General features: G+C 48.1%; 1 protein-coding gene across 1 annotated transcript in view; it reads left to right on the top strand.

The window, feature by feature from the left end:
* Positions 1-20,595, top strand: part of IPO9 (importin 9) — a 42,884-nt gene extending 22,289 nt beyond the window's left edge. Inside the window, exons 13-24 of the mRNA XM_024749661.1 lie at positions 118-257; positions 2,517-2,676; positions 12,845-13,071; positions 15,002-15,150; positions 15,610-15,738; positions 16,341-16,616; positions 16,726-16,892; positions 17,425-17,558; positions 18,524-18,646; positions 18,985-19,089; positions 19,231-19,307; positions 19,645-20,595. Of these exons, the coding sequence (XP_024605429.1) occupies positions 118-257; positions 2,517-2,676; positions 12,845-13,071; positions 15,002-15,150; positions 15,610-15,738; positions 16,341-16,616; positions 16,726-16,892; positions 17,425-17,558; positions 18,524-18,646; positions 18,985-19,089; positions 19,231-19,307; positions 19,645-19,755 (1,798 nt within the window). The 3' untranslated portion in view covers positions 19,756-20,595. The remainder of the gene's footprint in view (positions 1-117; positions 258-2,516; positions 2,677-12,844; positions 13,072-15,001; positions 15,151-15,609; positions 15,739-16,340; positions 16,617-16,725; positions 16,893-17,424; positions 17,559-18,523; positions 18,647-18,984; positions 19,090-19,230; positions 19,308-19,644) is intronic.
* The last annotated feature ends 255 nt before the right edge of the window (positions 20,596-20,850 follow it).

The following is a 20,850-nucleotide window of genomic DNA, read 5'->3' on the forward strand; positions in this document are numbered from 1 at the left end:
TCAATGTACTTTGGGGTCAGGCTGTGCTGAAACGCCCTTTCCTGAATTGGCTTCCCTCAAGCGTCTGTCGCTTTGACCGTGGGTGTGTGTGACCAGGCTGTGGTGTCCCTTTGGCAGGTGGAAGATCCATGAGGCGTGCATGTTGGCCCTCGGCTCGGTGAAGTCCATCGTCACCGACAGCGTGAAGAGTGGCAGGATCCCCTTCGACATGCATGGCTTCCTGACCAACGTCGTCCTCGCGGACCTCAACCTCTCAGGTAGGTTTCAGCACCGTGCTCAGGCCCACCATCAGCTCAGTTCTGTCGTTCACTTGGGCAGGTAAACCTCGGGGTGACCATTCTTCTTCCACCCTAAAGCTTGAGCTCGTCTGAACCTCCGAACTGCCCAGAGACCTTGACTCAAGCTTCACCCACTGAGAGACTAGGATTGCCTCGTTCGTAGCTCTTCATGCTGTTCTCCCACACTGTTCTCCCAGCCAGCGCTCAAGTCCTGGGGGTTTTCTGGCGTCTGAATAGGGTGCAGATTTGGCTGCTCTGCCTTGAGAACTCTGCTGCAAGCTCTGTCATTGCAAAGTCCCCACGCCCTCAGGCGGCCTGTGTGTGGTTCATCCTTTCTGTGTGCTTCTTGTCACTTTTCTCAAGCTCTTCTGTCTACATGATTAAAGTGTCCGTTCCCGTGTCCACGTTCGCTACTAGCCTTAAAAAGTAGCCTCGACTGCGTGAGCCCGACTTCTCAGCAGCGCAGGGCAGCGGCTGAGAGGCGGCGTTGTCTCTGTGTGACGATCTCCGTGCCTTGTTCTCACCCTCAGAGCCCCCAGTGCTGTCTCTGCTTCCTCCTTGAGTACTTAAGTCGTGGGACCCCTGCGTCGTCGAGGCCGTGTCAGTCCACTCACTGCTTCCTCTCCGTAGGATGCCCTCTGGGTAGCTTAAGCCATTGGAAAATGTTCTCCACGTCTCCTTAGGCCAGCTGTTACGGGGCATCTCAGGCCTGAGTCACAGAATTAAGATGGTTGAGCATCCAGAGCTCCGGACCCACTGAGCACGTTCCTATTGATTCTGCATTGACCACGTGCTGCGTTATGTTGTGGTTGACAAATACGTTTTCTTTCTCCTACTAGAATGTAAGATATTTGAGTACAAGCCATGTCTAATATATCCTTTTGCCCCACAGTGCCTGGCACCTAATGGACGTAGTGTAATCGCGTGTTGAATGACAGTGTTGGAATTTCTCAAACTCACCAGCATATTTTTTGTAGAACTTGCCCTAGCAAAGCTTTTCTGTACAAGCCATTCTCAAACTTTTTGGTCTCAGGACCCCTTTACACTTTAAAAAATTATCAGTGATCCCAAGGAGATTTTTTTGTGAGTCACATGTAGCAGTATTTAACATATTAGAAATGAAAACTGAGAAGCTTTCAAAATATAAGAAATGCAAGCATACGTTCCATTAGCTGTCAGAGCCATGGTGTCACACATCAGTAACCTCTGGAAAATTCCACCGTATACTCGAGAAGGAATGAGAATGAAAAAAGACAAGTAATGTCTTGGTATTGCTATGAAAACAGTTTTAACTCTTGGGACTTCCAGGTGTTCTTGGATGGTACTATCCATTATATGAATTAGTATGTAATTATTTGGCACCGTTTGCTGGTGCAAACTGCTGGTTCTGTTGAATAGGTCCCATCAACTAAATGTTTATTGTACAGGTAACTAAGTTAAGCCCTGTGACAGCTGAATAAGTATAGTCTCTGTCCTCAAGCATCTTATAATAGGCAAGGGGTAGTAATCCTTACACCAGTGCCTAGAATATCAAAACATATATTTGTATCATGTTAGAAAGCTAAAGACATGGGCTTAAAGCGGCAGAGATAGTTAGGATTAGTTCAGCCCAAGAGATCGGTTAGATAATGCAAGGAGAGGTGAGTGTGTTGGCTTACAAACAAAGCGCAGAAATGGCAAAGTAAGATGCTGACTTCCTAGGGAGGGGTGTGTGCCTGAGTTTGGAAGGCACAAAGGGAAACGAGAGGTAATGCTAGAGTCACTGGTCTGAGGGGACCTTGAATGCCGTGCGAATTTAGATGGGCTTTATTTGGTAGACTGTGGGATTTGCTGACGTTTTAAATGAAAGCATGACAGAGCTATAATTTACAGTATTCCAATAGTGGTCCAAGAGTAGGAAAAAACTGGCAGTGGAGAAGACATCTAGAGGACTGACTAGCAGTGCGGTAAGGGGTGGTGAGAGCTGTGGTGGGAACAAGGGTGGGGGGGCTTTCTAGTCTAGGAATATTCAAGATGTACTTCGCAAATAGTGAAAAGTGAAACTAGGGAAATGATTCTGTGCCATAGGTCATACATTTGCTTTTATCTTTCAAGATCGTGCTTTTTCTCTCCATTATGTTATGTATGTTAGGTGGTATCCAGTTACTGCAACGAACTGAGGAATAGTGGTGGGGAGGAGGGTGGGCGGTAGCAGAAACGTGTATTGTCCAGCCTCTAACTGCTCTCTCTTCCTCCCAGTGTCTCCTTTCCTCTTGGGCCGGGCCCTTTGGGCTGCCAGTCGGTTCACTGTCGCTATGTCCCCTGAATTGATCCAGCAGTTTCTTCAGGCAACAGTTAGTGGTCTTCACGAGACACAACCCCCATCAGTTCGAATTTCTGCAGTGAGAGCCATCTGGGGGTGAGTACGCCACCTTAGGACAACGGAAACTGTTGTAAGAGAAAGTTGCTCAGGGTAGAAGTCCCAAACAGCAGTTGTCCGGTGGATTATGTTGCTTGGAAATTTCTGAAGATCTCCTGCAGAATGGATGTTGGAAGGACAGGGAAAGAAACCATACCAGAAACATGGCTTCTGTGAGTCCCGGATACATCCTGTTCCCTTTTACTCCTCGTTCCTTTTCAGTTCACTCCAGCTCTGGAATCATCTAGACCAACTCCCTGTCTTACAGAGAAGCAGAACCTGAGGCTCCGAGAGATAGCTAACTTGCCTGGGGTCGCACAGCAGCGGGCCATAGAAGCAGGCTTAGCGTCATTTGGTTGATTGATTGCCTCTGTATTGGAACCCAAATTTGGGATCATGTAGCCTGGAAACACTGCTTATCTTTTCCCAATTTTACCTCTCTTTCTCACAGCTAGTGTACTAGTGGCTCTATTAGTCCTTTATTTATATTCCTTCTCAGACCACAGGGAGTATTGATGTTTTCAGGAGTATTTTCAAGTCCAAACTTACAGAGTCTCGGTTGAATCCTAAGAATTGCTTGAAACCCTAAAAACGCAGAGTTCACCTTCCACCTGCCTGCGCTACCTCCTTACCTTTTGAAGCAGAGATTGAGGTGCTGGCATTACTATATGTCTTTAGAAAGCATTGCTGGGGGAGGGGGGAGCGGGGGGGCGTGTCGGCAAGACGTGTGAATAAGATGTCCCTCGCTCTTATCCCTCCCCCAACAACAATTTGGCATCTGTCCAAGCGAGGAGATTGTCAAACGCAGTGCCATCTAAGGACAAGGAGAGCTGTTTTGAGAAGACAAGCCCACATCCCAGCCACTGACTTGCCGACCATAGTCCCATTTGGCTTTGGTTCTGTCTTCGGCACTGTACACCAAGGGACCCAGGGGGATCTCACCCACCTGTATGTCAGATAATAGAAACACAGACCTCGGTCCCAGCTGTGGATCTTGACGTGGTCCAGGACCTCCTGGAGAACACTGACTGAGACAGTTACCCACAGACCAGAGAGCCTTTGTCGAAGTCCAAAGCCCAGTGGAGAAGTTCTAGCACACCACTGGAGCAAAAAAAAATCCAAGATTGGACACCTGGAAGAGGTCAGTCAGTAAAGCCTGGAGGAGGTGACTGCTACTTCAGATGTGCAGACAGCAGTGCAAGACATAAGGGAACATGAAAAACCAAGGAAGCATGATATCACAAAAGAAGCACAATAATGTTCCAGTTAACCAACCCCAAAGGCGTGGAGATCTGTGATTTATCTGATAAAGGATTTCAAAGCAGCCATTTTAAGGAGCTCAGTGAGCTACAAGAAAACACAGAAAGACAATTCCATGAAATCAGAAAAACAACTCACAGACAAAACGAGAAGTTCAACAAAGAGAGAAATCATAAAAAAGAACCAAACAAATTCTGGAGCTGAAGGATACAGAGAATGAAATGGAAAATGCAGTAGAGAGCATCAGTAGCAGAATGGATCAGGCAGAAGAAAAAGCCTGTGAAATAGAAGGCAGAACCTTCAAAATTATCCAATCAGAGGAGGATAGAGAATAAAGAATGAAAAAGAAGGAAGAAAATGTGAACTATGGGATATCTTTAGGAGAAGCAGTCTACAAATTATTAGAGTCCCAGGAGAAGAGAGGGAGAAGGGGCAAAAAGCTTTTTAAAGAAATAATGTCTGAAAACTTTCCAAATCTGAGGAGAGATTTGTACCTCCTACTTATAAAGCTAATATATCACCCCAAAATTTCAATCCAGGGTGATCTTCTCCAAGACAAAATGTAGTAAAAACTATCTAAAATCAAAAAGACAGAGGGAATTTTTCAAAGCAGCAAGAGGAAAAAACTCTTCTCTCATACAAGGGAACTCCCATAAGGCTAGCAACAGATTGCTCAGCAGAAACTTTGCAGGCCAGGAGACAGTGGGATGATATATTCTAGGTGCTGAAAGAAAAAACTGCCAACCAAGAGTGCTTTAGCTAGGAAAGACAACCTTCAGAACTGGAGACAAGATGAAGACTTTCCCAGACAACAAAACCGAAGGGGTTCTGCACCACTAGACCTGCCTTACAAGAAATGCCAAGAGGAGTTCTTCAAGCTGAAATGAAAGGATGCTAATTAATAATGTGAAAATATATAACACACTGGTACAGGTAAGTATATAACCAATTCGGAATACTCTGATACTGTAATATGGTGGTGTGTTAACCACCTAACTCTAGTAAAAAGGTTAAAGGATGAAAGTGTTAAAAATAACTAGCTAAATACTTTATGATTATCATTACGAATACACAGTATAAAAGGAGTTAAATCGTGACATCAGAAACATTAAAGGAAGGGAATAAAGGGGTAGAATTTTTGTATGCAGTCAAAGTTAAGTTGTCAGTGTGAAATAGACTATCATATCTATAAAATGTCTTATGGTAGCCACAAAGCAAAAATCTATGATAGACGCACAAAAGAGAAAGAGAAAGGAGTCAAAGCATTCCACCACGGAAGATCACCATTCACGAAGGAAGACATCCAGAGAGAAAGGTCGGGGGAACAGGGGACTACAGAAGAGCCAGAAAACAGTTAATAAAATGGGCTTACTTACCAAAACTTATTTAAATGGATTAAATTCTCCAATTAAAAGTCAAAGTAGCTGAGTGGATTGAAAAAGAAGACCCAACTATATGCTGCCCAAAAGAGACTATAGGTTTTAGTACACACATAGGCTCAAAGTAAAGGGGTGGGAAAAGATATTCCGTGTAAGTAGAGACCAAAAGAGAGGGAGGGTATCTATACTTTGATCAAAGTAGACTTTAATTCAAAAGCTGTAACAAGAAACAAAGGTCATTATATGATAAGGGGGTTAATTCATCAGGAAGATAACAACAATTATAAATATATGTGCACCTGCCATCAGAGCACGTAAATATATTAAGCAAATATCAATATCTGAGAGGAGAAGTAGACAACAGTACAATAATAGCAGGAGATTTATACCCCACCCTCAACAATGAATTATGCTCATCCAAACAGAAAATCAATAGGGAAACGTTGGACTTAAACTATACTTTCAACCAAATGGACCCAGCAGCATACAGAACATTCCATCCAACAGCAGCAGAACATACATCCTTCCCAAGCATGCATGGAGCATTCTCCAGGATAAGTCATGAAGCAGGTTTTAATGAATTTAAGATTAAAATAATACCAAGTATCTTTTCTGATCACATTGAGATGAAACTGGAAGTCAATTACAGTAGGAAAACTGGAAAAATCACAAATATATGGAAATTAAACAACACACTTCTAAACAACCCGTGGATCAAAGAACTCAAAAGAGAGATCTAAGAATATTCTGAGGGACTTCCCTGGGGGCGCAGCGGTTAAGAATCTGCCTGCCAATGCAGGGGACACGGGTTCGAGCCCTGGTCTGGGAAGATCCCACAGGCTGCAGAGCACCTAAGCCTGTGAGCCACAACTGCTGAACCTGTGCTCTAGAGCCCGCGTGCCACAACTACTGAAGCCTGTGCGCCTAGAGCCCGTGCTCCACGACAAGAGAAGCCACCGCAATGAGAAGCCCACACACTGCAATGAAGAGTAGCCCCCACTCACTGCAACTAGAGAAAGGCCATGCACAGCAATGAAGACCCAACACAGCCAAAAATAAATAAATAAATAATAAATTAATTTAAAAAAATAATAAAGATATTCTAAAACACACGAAAATGGAAAATACAAATACCAAAACTTACGGGATGCAGCAAAAGGAGTTTTAAGAAGGAAGTTTATAGATAAAAACGCCTACATTAAGAAAAAAGAAAGATCTCAAACAACCTAACTTTATACCTCAGGAATTAGAGAACAAACTAAGCCCAAAGGTAGCAGTAGGAAGATGAGAGCAGCAATAAATAAAATAAAGAGCAGAAAAATATTAGAAAAACTTAGACTAAGAGCTGGTTTTTTGAAAAGATAAACAAAATGGACAGACTTTAGCTAGACTAAAAAGAAGAGAGAGAAGACTCAAGTACAGAATCAGAAAGGAAAGGGGAAACTTTACAGCTGATAACACAGAAAGACAAAGGCTCATAAGGGACGACTGTGAGCAGGTGTATGCCAACAAATTGGACAGCCTAAAAGAAATGCGCAAATTCCTAGAGACACACAGCCTAGCAAAACTGAGTCACAAAGAAATTGAAAACCCGGACAGACCAATAACTAACAAGGAGAGTGAGCCAGTAATCAGAAACCTCCCATAAGACAAAAGCCCAGGACCAGATGGTTTCACTGGTAAGTTCTACAGACATTTAAAGAAGAATTAATACCATTCCTTCTCAAACTCTTTCCAAAAAGTTGAAGAGGAGGGAACATTTCCAAACTCATTTTACTAGGCCAGCATTTCCTGATAACAAAGCCATACAAGGACGCTATAGGAAAAGGAAACTCCAGGCCAGTGTACCTGATGAATATAGACGCAGAGATTCTCAACACAGTACTAGCAAACTGAAGTCAGCACCGCAGCAAAAGGATCCCAGACCACGACCAAGTGGGCTCTGTCCCTGGGGTGCAAGGACGGTTCAACATACCAGAAATCGACCAATTAATAGAATGAAAAATTAAAAATCACATGACTATCTTATTAGATGCAGGAAAAGCATTTGACAAAATTCAGTACTCATTCGTGACAAAAACTTTCCAAAAAGTGTATAGAAGGAGCACATCCCAACACAATAAAGGCCGTATATGACAACCCCCCCGCCCAGCTGACATCATATTCAACAGTGAAAGGCTGAAAGCTTTTTCTCTAAGATGAAGAACAAGGTAAGGGTACCCACTCTCACCACTCCTCTTCAACACAGTACGGGAAGTCCCAGCCAGAGCAATTAGAAAAGAAAAGAAGAAATAATGAACTATCACAAAGAGAAATTTAAAAAACAATCTCCTGTACAATTGCATCAAAAACAATAAAATGCCTAAGCGTAAGTTTAACCAAGATGGTGAACGATCTATACACAGAAAACTGTAAGACATTGATGAAAGATTGAAGAAGACACAAATAGAAAGATGTTTCATACTCATGGATTGGAATAATGAATATTTTTCAAATGTCCAAACTACCCAAAGCAATGTACAGATTCAGTGCAACCCCATCAAAATTCCAGTGGCATTTTTCATAGAAGAACAAACAATTCTAACATCTGTGTGGAATCCCAAGAGACCCTGAATAGCCAAAACAATCTTGAGAAAGAAAAACAAAGCTGGAGGCATCACACTTCCTGATTTTAAACTGTATTACAAAGCTACAGTAATCAAAAAACAGTGCGGTATTGGCATAAAAACAGACACAGAGATCAGTGGAGCAGAACAGAGAGCCCAGCTATAAACCCACACTTACATGGTCAATTATTTTATGACAGAGGAGCCAAGAATATACAGCGGGGGAAGGACAGTCGCTTCAGTAAATGATGTTCGGAAAACTGGACCCTTATCTTACACCATGTACTTAGGTCACCTCAAAATCAGTTAAAGACTTGAACCTGGGCTTCCCTGGTGGCGCAGTGGTTGAGAGCCCGCCTGCCGATGCAGGGGACATGGGTTCGTGCCCCGGTCCGGGAAGATCCCACATGCCGCGGAGCGGCTAGGCCCACGAGCTATGGCCGCTGAGCCTGCGCGTCCGGAGCCTGTGCCCCGCAACGGGAGAGGCCCCAACAGTGAGAGGCCCGCATACCGCAAAAAAAAAAAAAAAAAAAAAAAAAAAAAAAAAAAAAAGACTTGAACCTAAGACCTGAAACCGTAAGACTCCTGGAGGAAAACATAAAAGTTAAACTCCTTGACATTTGTCTTGGCAATGATTTTTTGTGTTTGGCAACAAAAGCAAAAGTAAACAAGTGGGACTACGTCAAACTAAAAAAGCACAGCAAAGGAAACCATCAGCCAAATGAAAAGGCAACCTACTGAATGGGGGAAGATATTTGCAAACCATTTATCTGATAAGCAGTTGATACGCAAAATATATGAAAAACTCATACAACTCAATAGCAGATAATCTGATTTTTAAAAACGGCAGAGGACTTGAATAGACACTTTTTCTAAAGAAGACATACAGATAGCCAACAGGTACATGAAAGAGCGCTCAACATCACTAGTTATCAGGAAAATGCGCATCAGAACCACAATGAGGGCTTCCCTGGTGGCGCGGTGGTTGAGAGTCCGCCTGCCGATGCAGGGGACACGGGTTCGTGCCCCGGTCCGGGAGGATCCCACACACCGTGGAGTGGCTGGGCCCGTGAGCCATGGCCGCTGAGCCTGCGCGTCCAGAGCCTGTGCTCCGCAACAGTGAGAGGCCCGCGTACCGCAAAACAAAAAAAAACACAATGAGCCACCACCGCAAACTTGTTAGAATGGCTATCATCAAAAAGACAAGAAATAAAAAGGTTGGTGAGGGTGTGGAGAAAAGGGAGCCCTTGTGCACTGCTGGTGGGAATGTAAATTGGTGCAGCCACTGTGGAAAACAGTGTGGAGGGTCCTAAAAAAATTTTTAAATAGAACTACCATTTGATCCAGCAGTCCCATTTCTGTGTATATATCCAAAGGAAATGGAAACAGGATCTCGAAGAGGTGTCTGCACTCCTGTGTTTATTGTAATATTATTCACAGTGGCTGAGACATGGAAACAACCTGAGTGTGCATCGGTGGTTGAGTGGATGGAGATGTGTGAGTATTCGGTGGACCATAATATAACTCAGCTGCGAGAAGGAGGGAACGCCTGCCGTTTGCAGCAGCGTGGATGGACCTTGAGGGCACGGTGCTGAGTGAAATAAGCCTCACAGAGGAAGACAGATACTGCATGGTATCACTTATATGTGGAATCTTTTAAAAAGCCCAACTCATTGTAAAGGAGAGCAGGAAGGTGGTTGCTGAGGGTGGGGAGCATGGAGAGATTGATGAAAGGGTACATGCTGTCGTCGGTCCGATGACCAAGGGCTGAGGATCTAACGTGACACATGGTGACTGCATCGGGTAACGGGACGTAGAAATTAGTGTTCTCACCCAGAAGAAGGTAAATCCGAGATGATGGACCGTGTCAATGACCTGGACGTGGGAAATCTTCAACGCTGTGCATGTACGTCCAGTCACCACGGTGGACATAGCTAACCATTTTATAGGTCGGTCACGCCACAGTAAAGCCGAGAAGAATTGAAATTTCAAGCTTGTTTAAATTTTATATTACTCTTATAATCAGAAAAAGTATGTGAAGAGAACTCTCTTTTTTTTAGTAGTTTTCAGTTCTCTGACTACATGGGCATTGGTTTTCTGGAAAGGTGTAGCAGCTGTCTCTGGAAAAGTGACAAAAGCCATGAACGTGCACGGCAAAGAAACGGACACTCATACCTGTTTATAAAATTTTACGTCATGTGTGGAATAGTGGACCCCAGGTTAAGAGCTTCCTGTGAAGGGCTGCTAGCTGTGCTTTCTTTCACAGCCAGGATTCTCCGTTTGGCCCTTTCCCTCTTGTTTTCCAGCCAGTTTCAGTCTGGCTTATATTCTCATCACGTCATTGAAGCGCTCATTCTCATGTCACCAGCAGCCCTTTCCTGGTCATCGCACCACCTTGGCTTTTCTTTCTTTTACCCCAGCTTTAATATATTCATTCGTATCGTAGTGTATGTATTATTGCAAACTGCCTTAAACCATTTCTGAAACAAGATATTGATTGACAGATACTTCCACTTGTGTCTCATTTCTCTAGTCATATTTATGCCAGCCTTTCTCCAGAGCTCCAAATTAATGTATGTGCTTACTGGCTGTGCCAGGATGGGTATCTTACAAGCACCTGAAAACTAACACATCCACTACTGAGCTTACTGTTTACCACCTCCAGGCCTACCCTACCTGTAGTCCCTGTTATAGTAAAAGTACAGATCTTGTACCTTTAGATCTTATACCTAAAGATAGAGGTCTGTACTCCCAGAGATGCCAGCTCTCTACCAGGGTTGGTGCCTTCGCCTCTCCTCCCTTCCTCCCTCTCCACTGTGGCTGCCCTGGCTCATGTGCTCAGCTTCTTTTGCCTGAAAATTAAAACTCATGGCTCTGGTTGTGCTCTTCGAACTCTGGGATACAGGTACCCAGAAGAAAGTCAGAGTATACCGGACGGTCCGTGAGGCCACAGGATAAATATAGAGCATTTTCCTGCGATGTCGGTTTTCCCTGAAGACTGTGGGGTAGGGCAAGGAAGAGATTAGGTGTTAGGAGTAATTTGTAAAAAAAAAAAAAAAAAAAAAACTTTGATATACACTGGCTTCCAAGATGAAGTCTAACCTCCTTAGCATGGCATAGAAGATCCCATATGATCTGGCCAGATGATGCACTCTGTGGTCTCCCAGACTCTGTAAACCCTTAGAATGAGAAGCAGTGGGAAGAGGTAGGGCACAACTCAGTCCCAGTGGAGATGGATGCAGAATCTAGTCTGACGAGCCAAGAGCTGCCCACGGCCAGATGCTGAGCCAGCTCTTAAGGAGGAGTTAGATTAGAGCACGGTGGCATTGAACATAGAGATGTTATAGATGAGGAGCTCCCTGACAATCCAGCGGTTAGGACTTGGCGCTTTCACTGCCAAGGGCCTGGGTTCGATCCCTGGTTGGGGAGCTAAGATCCTGCAAGCCGCGAGGTGTGGCTTAAAAAAAAAGGATGTTATGGACCAAAAAAACAAAGAATCTGAACAAATGTGAGATCTAAGCCCACAGGTTTACTAGTCACTGTGGACCTTTGAACCCAGCAGCTGATACAAATAATATGGTTGTAAGACACTTAAAAATTAAGTTAAGAAAAACCATTCATTGAGAACCTGGGGTCTGGGGGCCTTGTTTCTGCAGTAGGTTCTTTTAACATAGAGAAACAATGTTTTTGTTGACTTTTTTTTTTTTTTTTTGCGGTACGCGGGCCTCCCACTGTTGTGGCCTCTCCCGCTGCGGAGCACAGGCTCCGGACGCGCAGGCCCAGTGGCCATGGCCCACGGGCCCAGCCGCTCTGCGGCATGTGGGATCTTCCCGGACCGGGGCACGACCCCGCGTCCCCTGCATCGGCAGGCGGACTCCCAACCACTGCGCCACCAGGGAAGCCCTTTATTGACTTTTATTACCGTTCTGAAAATAACAAAAGACTTAGATGATATATTTTTAATAATTGTATCCCATTGGACATGGTAAGCAGCACCCAGTAAATATTTATTGATTGAATAAGAGGCGAATAAGGTAGAACTATGTATAGAAAACAAACTTTTTTTAAGAAATAAAACTTCCTTTTTTTTAAATCTTTAAATTTTAATTTTATATTGGAGTTTAGTTGATTAACAGTGTTGTGTTGGTTTCAGGTGTACAGCAAAGGGATTCAGTTATACATATACATGTATCCTTTTTCAAATTCTTTTCCCATCTTGGTTATTAAAAGAGTATTGAGGGCTTCCAAATATAGCCACGTGTACATGTCAATCCCAAACTCCCAGTCTATCCCTCCCACCCACCCCCGTAACCATAAGTTCGTTCTCTTAAGTCTGTGAGTCTGTTTCTGTTTTGAAAACAAACTTTTAAACCCTGCAAATAGTACACCAGTTTTTTGAGTATGTGTAAAATGTTTATATACATTGATCTCATCTTAGGATGCAAAAAAAAAAAAAAAACTCCAAAAAGTATAAAATCTTTGTAACATGGAAGTTAAAAAATAGTCTCCTACTAAATAACAGTTGTATTGGAAAAGATTTAAAAGCACTGTTTGGAGATTATATCTGTATCTCGGGAATGTGACTAAAACAATGGTCTGAGGAATCATAAGTCATTTGACTTAATATCTTAATAATTTGGACGTAACCATGACTGGGATTCGCTTCAAAACGAAATAGAGGGATGAAAGAAATTTTAAAGGAAATAACAAAGACCAAAGCAGAAATAAATTAGAAAACATAGAAATGATGGTGGTGATAGTTCTAAAAAACAAAGCCACAGAAAGATATAAAAACTTAATGAGCTCTAGAAGTAGCTTCATAAAGCTTCACATGAAAATGCTGTACCACATAATGCTGATTGGAAAAACCAGGAATTGAGGGACCCGCTGGTGAGTAGTTCTTGCTTATTTCTTGCTCTCCAGTTATTGTGACCAGCTGAAAGTCTCAGAGAGCACCCACGTGCTTCAGCCCTTCCTCCCCAGCATCCTGGATGGCTTAATTCACCTGGCGGCTCAGTTCAGCTCAGAGGTCCTCAACCTGGTGATGGAGACCCTGTGCATCGTTTGTACGGTAGACCCAGAGTTCACAGCGAGCATGGAGAGCAAAATCTGCCCCTTCACCATCGCCATCTTCCTAAAGTACAGTAACGGTATGCGCGAGGCGGGTGGGGGGTGAGTGGGCGGGGATCGGTGAGCGCTTCCCTGGGTCTAATGGTTTTAGCATTAGAAGAAAAGAAAGTGACTTTGAATTAGCGAGAGTAGGGTCGTGCTATAGATCAAGCAGCGCTAAACAGAGAACGTATGCCTGTAACTCTTGCTGTCTGGTAAGAACTGGGAAGAAAGATAACGAAGAAAGTTAACCGGCAAGACGTATAATCTGGGACTTTGACAGTAAAGTAAGGGAACTGAGCAACTAAATCAAAAGCTTCCTAAAAGAAGAGGCCTAGAACTATAACTAGAAAAGGAAAAGTGAAGAAGGAGATACATGGAAAGGTTTATGAATAAGGTGTTCATTGCGTGTTTTTTATAGTAGCAAAAATTTGGAAACAGTAAGAGGTTAATTAATTATATCTCTAAAGTGGAATGCTGTGCAGCCGTTAATAATCAACCCTCAGAGGAATTGTTAAAGCCATGAGGAAGCGCTCACCTTGTAGGAAGTGAATAGACTGTTTTCCAGAATGCGTAGAATGTAACTACAAGCTTTGGTTTTGCTTTAGAAAAGGATGTATGTGTGGATATGTATATAGAAAAATTACCAGAAGAAAATGCATCAAAATGTTAAGGGTAGTTATCTCTAGGTGGTGGAATTACAGGTGTATTTTTTCCTTTAATACTTTCCTGCATTTTAAGTTTTTCTGCAGTCAGTGTGTATTAGAAACATTGAGGACATTTGTATCTGAAGAGCGAGTATTGAAGCTTGGAAGGGGGTTGGTTATGTAACATGATGTCATACTAAACATTTTATTCAATTCGTTCCTTCACTTAAAAATGTGTCCTAAAAAAAAAAAAAATGTGTCCTAAGGAGGGTTCCACACTGCACTCTTAGATAGTCCTTGTTCTCTCCGCCCGTCACATAGTATTTATTCCATAAATACCATAAATACCATCATCTATTTACCCGTTCTGTTCATGGACCTCTGGGTTGTTTACAGTTTTTGTCTGTTACGGACAACACTGCGGTGAACTTCTAACGTGTGTCTTAGTGCCCTGCACACTGCATACGTTGTCTCATGCTAGGTAGGGGAGGGCTTTATATTTTTCTTACACAAAGCAGGTCGAGCTGAAGTTGCATTTCTTCACGAGCCTCTGCTTTTGGAAGGCTTTACCTTTTGCCCTCCGATGGCTTCGGGAGTTCTTGTGCGCGGTGACCACCCCCAGGAGATGTGCGTGGTCCTCGTCGACACGTGGGAACCTGGGAAGAGTCAGTGCTTGGGCAGTTTCTGAGACTGATGTCTTCTTAACAAAGTATCAGTGGGGGCGTTTTTTTCCCCTTAAGCATTTGTTTTCATAATCAGTCCAAGTTTCACAAGAATACACACATTAAAGATTTGTCCCAGAAAAAGAGGCAGGTTTTGTTTTAGGAATAGCTGTTGCTGACTCGTCCCTGACTTCGTGAGATCACACACATGCTGTCTCCCAGACAGCTAGCAGCTCTCCCTGCTTTTCAGGTTACTCCGGTGGCCCCAGCAGGTCCCGGGTCAGTGATGTGTAATCAAAGCAGAAGTTGTAAACATAAGGACACCAAGCAGGGAAAACCGCGGTGGGGTGGGGATGGCGATGTGCTGAATTGGGCGATTGGGATTGACATGTATACACTGATGTGTATAAAATTGATGACTAATAAGAACCTGCTGTATAAAAAAACAAACAGACAAAAAACAACTAATACTAAACTTTCTTTGGGTTATTTGTATGGAAATATGTTAACATAAATGTTTCAGACATTACATGAAATTTCTAAAAAAAAAAAAACAAAGCAGAAGGTGTTCACTTCAGTTAGGGCCAACAACAGGCAGCATTAAGGCAGAAGCACACACAGACCACCAGGCGGGGGGACTCACGTTGCCTTCTCCACTCCAGATCCTGTGGTCGCCTCGCTGGCTCAGGACATCTTCAAGGAGCTGTCCCAGATTGAAGCCTGCCAGGGCCCCATGCAGATGAGGCTGATTCCCACCCTGGTCAGCATCATGCAGGCACCAGCAGACAAGATCCCTGCGGGGCTCTGCGCGGTACGGCAGTCGTCACGGGGCCGGGGTGGGGACGAGAGAGCGCGCGCGCGAGCCCTGCACGAGCCCCCCGAGATCCCACCCCCTGACGCCGACCACCAGCAGCGTGATATGTTCATGGGGTGATGTTCCTGGGCTGCTTCACCCACGAGGACAGTGGGTGGTTCTCGAGGCTTTCAGAAGGGAGCTCTCGTTGCCAAGGTGCCCTCGGTGATTGGACAGTCCCGTGATGACACTGTCCCTGGCTGTCCAGTCAACCTCCGCCCCCGCCCACCCCCATGGCTTCTCACGTGATGAGCTGCCGCCAGGAGACTGAGAGTACCCTCTGCTGTCTTCCTCTTCCAGAAGCGCGCCTTTCATTATGAGTGTCTCTGGGTTGGTGGGTGGGCTCCGCACAGCGAGGATCTTGTTGTTGGGCCCCCTCCACACACCCCAGAGGCAAGCCTGACTTCTCTCCTGCAGACGGCCATTGACATCCTGACCACGGTCGTGCGGAACACGAAGCCCCCCCTCTCCCAGCTGCTTATCTGCCAGGCTTTCCCTGCTGTGGCCCAGTGCACCCTCCACACGGATGACAACGCCACCATGCAGGTATCTCCGTGCAGGTATCACCACGCAGGTGTCTGAGCCGCGGTGCGTGTGCAGCAGGCTGAGAAGCTGGACACCATTTCCTGCCTTTGAGATAGAAACCCCTCAAATCCGTATTTACCCAGAGGACCCAGGAAGGGTTCCGACTGCTAAAACCAAGACGTTGTGTGCGTCTCAGAGGTGTGAGTGCCAGCCATCCTACTATCTGTGTCTGGGTGTTGCTGCGGCGGAAGAGATGGTAGACGTACAGACTAATGAAGCCAGCAAAGGGACCGGCCTTTGGAGATCTGTAGGCAGCGTGGTTGGTGTGAGTCTGCCTTATTCTCACAGAGACCTGCAGTCCCGCCAGTTACTGCTGTCTTAGCTCTGTTTTCTCAGTACCAGAGGTAGAGCTTTGCGGTTGAAACTCCGTTTGCGTGTCCATTCTCCCTTTGATGAGAAGCGCGCGTTTCTGAGCTAACCGATGCGGCACAGCAGAGACAGGGTGGTGCGCGCCTGTGTCTGCAACGGCGCGGCCCCAACTCCGGCGGGATGAGCCCCCCAGACCCTGCAGACGGAGGGCTTGTGTGCCCGCGGCTGACCTAGTCCCCTCCCTTGTCTCCCAGAATGGTGGTGAGTGCCTGCGGGCCTACGTGTCGGTGACGCTGGAGCAGGTGGCCCAGTGGCATGACGAGCAGGGCCACAATGGGCTGTGGTACGTGATGCAGGTGGTGAGCCAGCTCCTGGACCCCCGCACCTCTGAGTTCACTGCCGCCTTCGTGGGCCGCCTTGTGTCCACCCTCATCTCCAAGGCGGGGCGGGAGCTGGGGGAGAACCTGGACCAGATTCTCCGTGCCATTCTCAGCAAGATGCAGCAGGCGGAGACGCTCAGCGTCATGCAGGTAGGACGGCCCCAGCCCCAGAGACGCTGGTGAGGGAACGGCCGCGCTGCCCTCTGTTTCCTGCCTGGCTGCCTGAGTCCCTGAAGCAGGTGTCCTCCTGTCCCACCAGTCCCTGATCATGGTGTTCGCCCACCTGGTGCACACCCAGCTGGAGCCCCTCCTGGAGTTCCTGTGCAGCCTCCCGGGGCCCACCGGCAAGCCTGCCCTGGAGTTCGTGATGGCCGAGTGGACCAGCCGCCAGCACCTCTTCTACGGGCAGTACGAGGGCAAAGTCAGGTGGGGCCGCGTCCTCCTCCTCTGGGCCGTCCGCCTCCTCCCCTGACTTGAGCACCCAGCTGCCCGTTGCGTTCCTTTTCCCTCTGTTTCTTTCTGGCTAAACCGTATATTCAAGTAGCTGCCCTCTTGAAATTCCCAGAAGATAGTCGTCGCAGGTAGAGCGTGTGTTTTTGATCTCTGCTGGCTAGAGACCCTCCCCTGCCCGCACCGTCACCCAGCCAAGTGCTGCTGGCGGCTTCCTCTTCTTCACAAACCCAGCTTTCTGACTTCCTGTCCACGCGTCTCGTCACCCCACACTCCCTCTGGTGCGGGCGTCGTCCTGCTGCTCGCCCGCTCCGGCTTTGTTCAAGGACAGCTTTCATCCGACCGTCCGTGGGAACACGAGATCCCCTTTTCAGCCAGGCTCTCTTCTGTGCCCTAGTTAGTCGTGAAAGCACTTGCACGCTCCACGTGTCAGGACGTCACTGCCCGTCTCCCTGGGGTGCGCTCCGAGGGGGCAGCTGATCAGCCCTCTCTGGCTCTTCCTCGCCAGCTCTGTGGCGCTGTGTAAGCTGCTCCAGCATGGCATCAACGCGGATGACAAGCGGCTGCAGGACATCCGCGTGAAGGGGGAGGAGATCCACAGCCTGGACGAGGGCACCCGCACCCGCTCCAAGTCGGCCAAGAGTGGGTGACGCTGCTCCCCTCACACACACACACTGCCATCCCCACCCCACCCCAGCCCCGGGGCTCAGGACACCTGGGCTGGGAGGCAGTTAAGACATGGTTGTTAGCGATGGGTTTGATAAGAAGCAGCAGAAAACCCCAGGTGAACAGTGGAGCAGAGTTTGGGTCCTGCTGCTGCTGCAAGTGGACAAGAGTCCCAGGTACAGGGACCCCCAGCATCCAGCTTCATTCTGGGCCTTGGATACCCACTTCTAGTGTCTTCGTGTCTGATTGCCTTTGGCCCACGACTCTGGTGATGTGTGGGCAGAGCGCAGAGCTGCCTTCTTTTTTTTTTTTTTTTTTTAATTTACCATCTTAACCCTTTTTTTTAAAATTTATTTTTTCTGCATTGGGTCTTCGTTGCTGCACGCAGGCTTTCTCTGGTTGCGGGGGGCACGGGCTTCTCACTGCAGTGGCTTCTCTTGTTGCGGAGCGCAGGCTCCGTAGTTGTGGCTCGCGGGCTCTAGAGTGCAGGCTCAGTAGTCGTGCCTCACAGGCTTAGTCGCTCCGTGGCATGCGGGATCCTCCCGGACCGGGGCTCGCACCCGTGTCCCCTGCATCGGCAGGCAGACTCTCAACCACTGCGCCACCAGGGAAGCCCTGGAGCTGCCTTCTTTAACTGCAGGTTTGCGCTCACCTGTGCTGTTTCTCAAACTGCAAGTCCCAGGGCCCGGAGTGCTCCACCCGGTGCAGGTCGCTGGTTTGCAGGCTTTTTTGCTGGCAAAGCCTGTCTCCTTTGGTCCCTGAAATCTCTCATCTCTCCTGACTTCTAAACTCCTGTAGCGTGGTGCAGAACGAAGCTATTTAATTCTCCGTTGTGCCTCAGGGCTGGGTGCGGGCTGGGCAGTGGAGGGGGTGGGTGGCGCACTGCCTCGCGGGGCAGCGGCCCAGGGACCGTGGGACGTGGAGCCTCCTCCTCCTTCCAGACCCTGAGCGCTGGACCAGCGTCCCCCTGCTGGTCAAGATCCTGAAGCTGATCATCAGCGAGCTGTCCAGCGTCACGGAGGCCAACGCCGCGCGCCAGGCCGCCCCCGCAGAGTGGAGCCAAGGTGCCCGCCCTCCCTGGAGGCTGGGTTGGCAGCCAGGCCCCGGGCTCGCAGATCGCCGGCTGGCTGTCAGAGTCCCCGACGGCCCAGGCTGATCTCCAGGGTCTGCCTGCAGCACCTCGGGGGTGGCCAGGAGGCCAGCGCTTCCGGCTCCGGTGGTTCCGCAGAGCCTCTCGGCCCGCTCTCTCCCCACCAGCACGCTTAGTTTTCCCAGTCGGACTCGGTGGGGGGATCTGGCCTGGTCCTCGGCCACGGGCCCGCGGGGCTTCTGGGTCCCGGCCGGTCTGGGTGTGGGAGGGGGACGCGTGCGCGTGCTGCAGCTGCTTCTCGGCCCCGTGCAGATGACTCCAGCGACATGTGGGACGACCAGGAGGAGGACGACGACGACGAGGAGGACGGCCTGGCGGGCCAGCTCTTGTCCGATATTCTTGCCACGAGTAAATACGGTGAGCATCGAGGCCGGCACCAAGAGCGGGGCGCCCCGGGAATGTCCCGTGGGCTTGTGTACCCCTGCCCTCAGCCGTGTGGGCGCTGCCTGCCCCCGGGGCCTGTGCGCCCTGACCCTCCCTGGCTTGGTGTCTCTCCAGAGGAGGAGTACTACGAGGACGATGAGGAAGACGACCCTGATGCCCTGAAGGACCCTCTCTATCAGGTCGATCTGCAGGTGAGGGTGTCCAGAGACGCTGTCTCGCCAGCAGCCGCGGCTCAGCACCATTGCGGCTCGGCCTCGGCCTCGTCTCGCCCGGTGGGCAGGGCTGGGGGAGGGCGGGGACTCTGCACCCAGGGGCTTCCTGCCCTGCCCCGTGCTGGAATCCAGCTTCCTGGGGCTGTGTCCTAGGGGTGGATTGCAAGGTGTGGTCTTGGGAAATCCCTGTGGAATTCAGTCTCTGGGTTGAACCTTCCCTAGAGCCAAGAACGGGCAAGCGTCCCTGGGGCACTGGCACTAGTGTGAAGGCCAGTGGTTCCCGCCCTCAGGGACGCCTCCCTCCTCGTTCCTCCAGGCGTACCTCACGGACTTCCTCTGCCAGTTTGCTCAGCAACCCTGCTACGTGGTGTTCTCAGGCCACCTCAACGACCACGAGAGGCGGGTTCTGCAGACCATTGGCATCTGAAAGGGTCCTCCTCCCGCCCCGACGCACACCGTTTTGCGGCCCTCGCTGGCCTTGAGATGCACTTTCTTCTCGGCCGGGAGCGGCCTCTGCAGAGTGACACTGACAGTACAAACCAGGCTCACCAGTGCCATCACCTAGGAATGCTGGAACAAAGGACATTTCCCGAAGTACCCTGAGGAAGCCCGTCTCTGGAACCTTTTTGTCCCCAGCTGTGCCCACCTCTGCTCCTAGAGTCCTCTGCTGGCCGGGCCAGAAACATAGCGCCCAGAAGGGTTTTACGTGTTCATGGATTATTTGGCCTCGCCTGAGGAGCACCGGAAGTCGCGCCCGTTCATACTCTAAAGTGGACCTGTTTCCTTTCGCAGGACATCTGACGTGTTCAGATAGGAATACCCTCGGGAGACAGTGGTGTTTTCTGCCCCCTACCGCAGACGTGCTGGATCTCGTAGGAGCGAGGGGAAGCAGCGCCAGGGACCCCTGTTCCTCCTGCAACACTGAGACTCCCCGTCGAAGGAGGTCATGTTGGTTTTGCCTCGTTGCATGACAGCCCCTCCCCGACGCTGTTCCTCTGTATACGTGCGCGCACGGGATAAGCCAGACACGTGGCAATTTGTTTTTCCTTTTTTAGAAAAAAAAAAAAAAAATGGGGGAAAAACAGATTTTTTTAAAAGGTCCACCTGACCCAACCATATTTAACATGCCTCTCACACACATCCCCACACAGTCTGATATTCAGAGGTTCCCCCTCTCCCTCAGGAATTCTCTAAGATGGGTAAGTTGTAGCCCTCAAATTTGCAATGTGTATTTTTCTAGGAGAGTAAAGTAATCTTTACAAATGAATTTAGTCTGCATGGTATAAGGTGTCTCAGCACCTCTGCCTTCTGTTCCTTTTAGAAGGAAAATTAAAACGAGGGGAGAGGCTTAGGTAGAGCCATGTAGTAGACACCCTTGTGTGTTTTAGCTGACCTAGAGGAAATGATTGATTCTCCTAGTTGGGAATTGTCTGTGGTGGGCTCAAAAGTGAATGAGGATAAGAAATCAGGAGGAGGAAGGTGAATTAGCCCGGCGGCCCCTTTTTTGGTGCTGCCCACACCC

Source organism: Neophocaena asiaeorientalis, unplaced genomic scaffold (assembly GCF_003031525.2).
Source record: "Neophocaena asiaeorientalis asiaeorientalis breed wild unplaced genomic scaffold, Neophocaena_asiaeorientalis_V1.1 scaffold44, whole genome shotgun sequence".
NCBI lineage: Eukaryota > Metazoa > Chordata > Mammalia > Artiodactyla > Phocoenidae > Neophocaena > Neophocaena asiaeorientalis.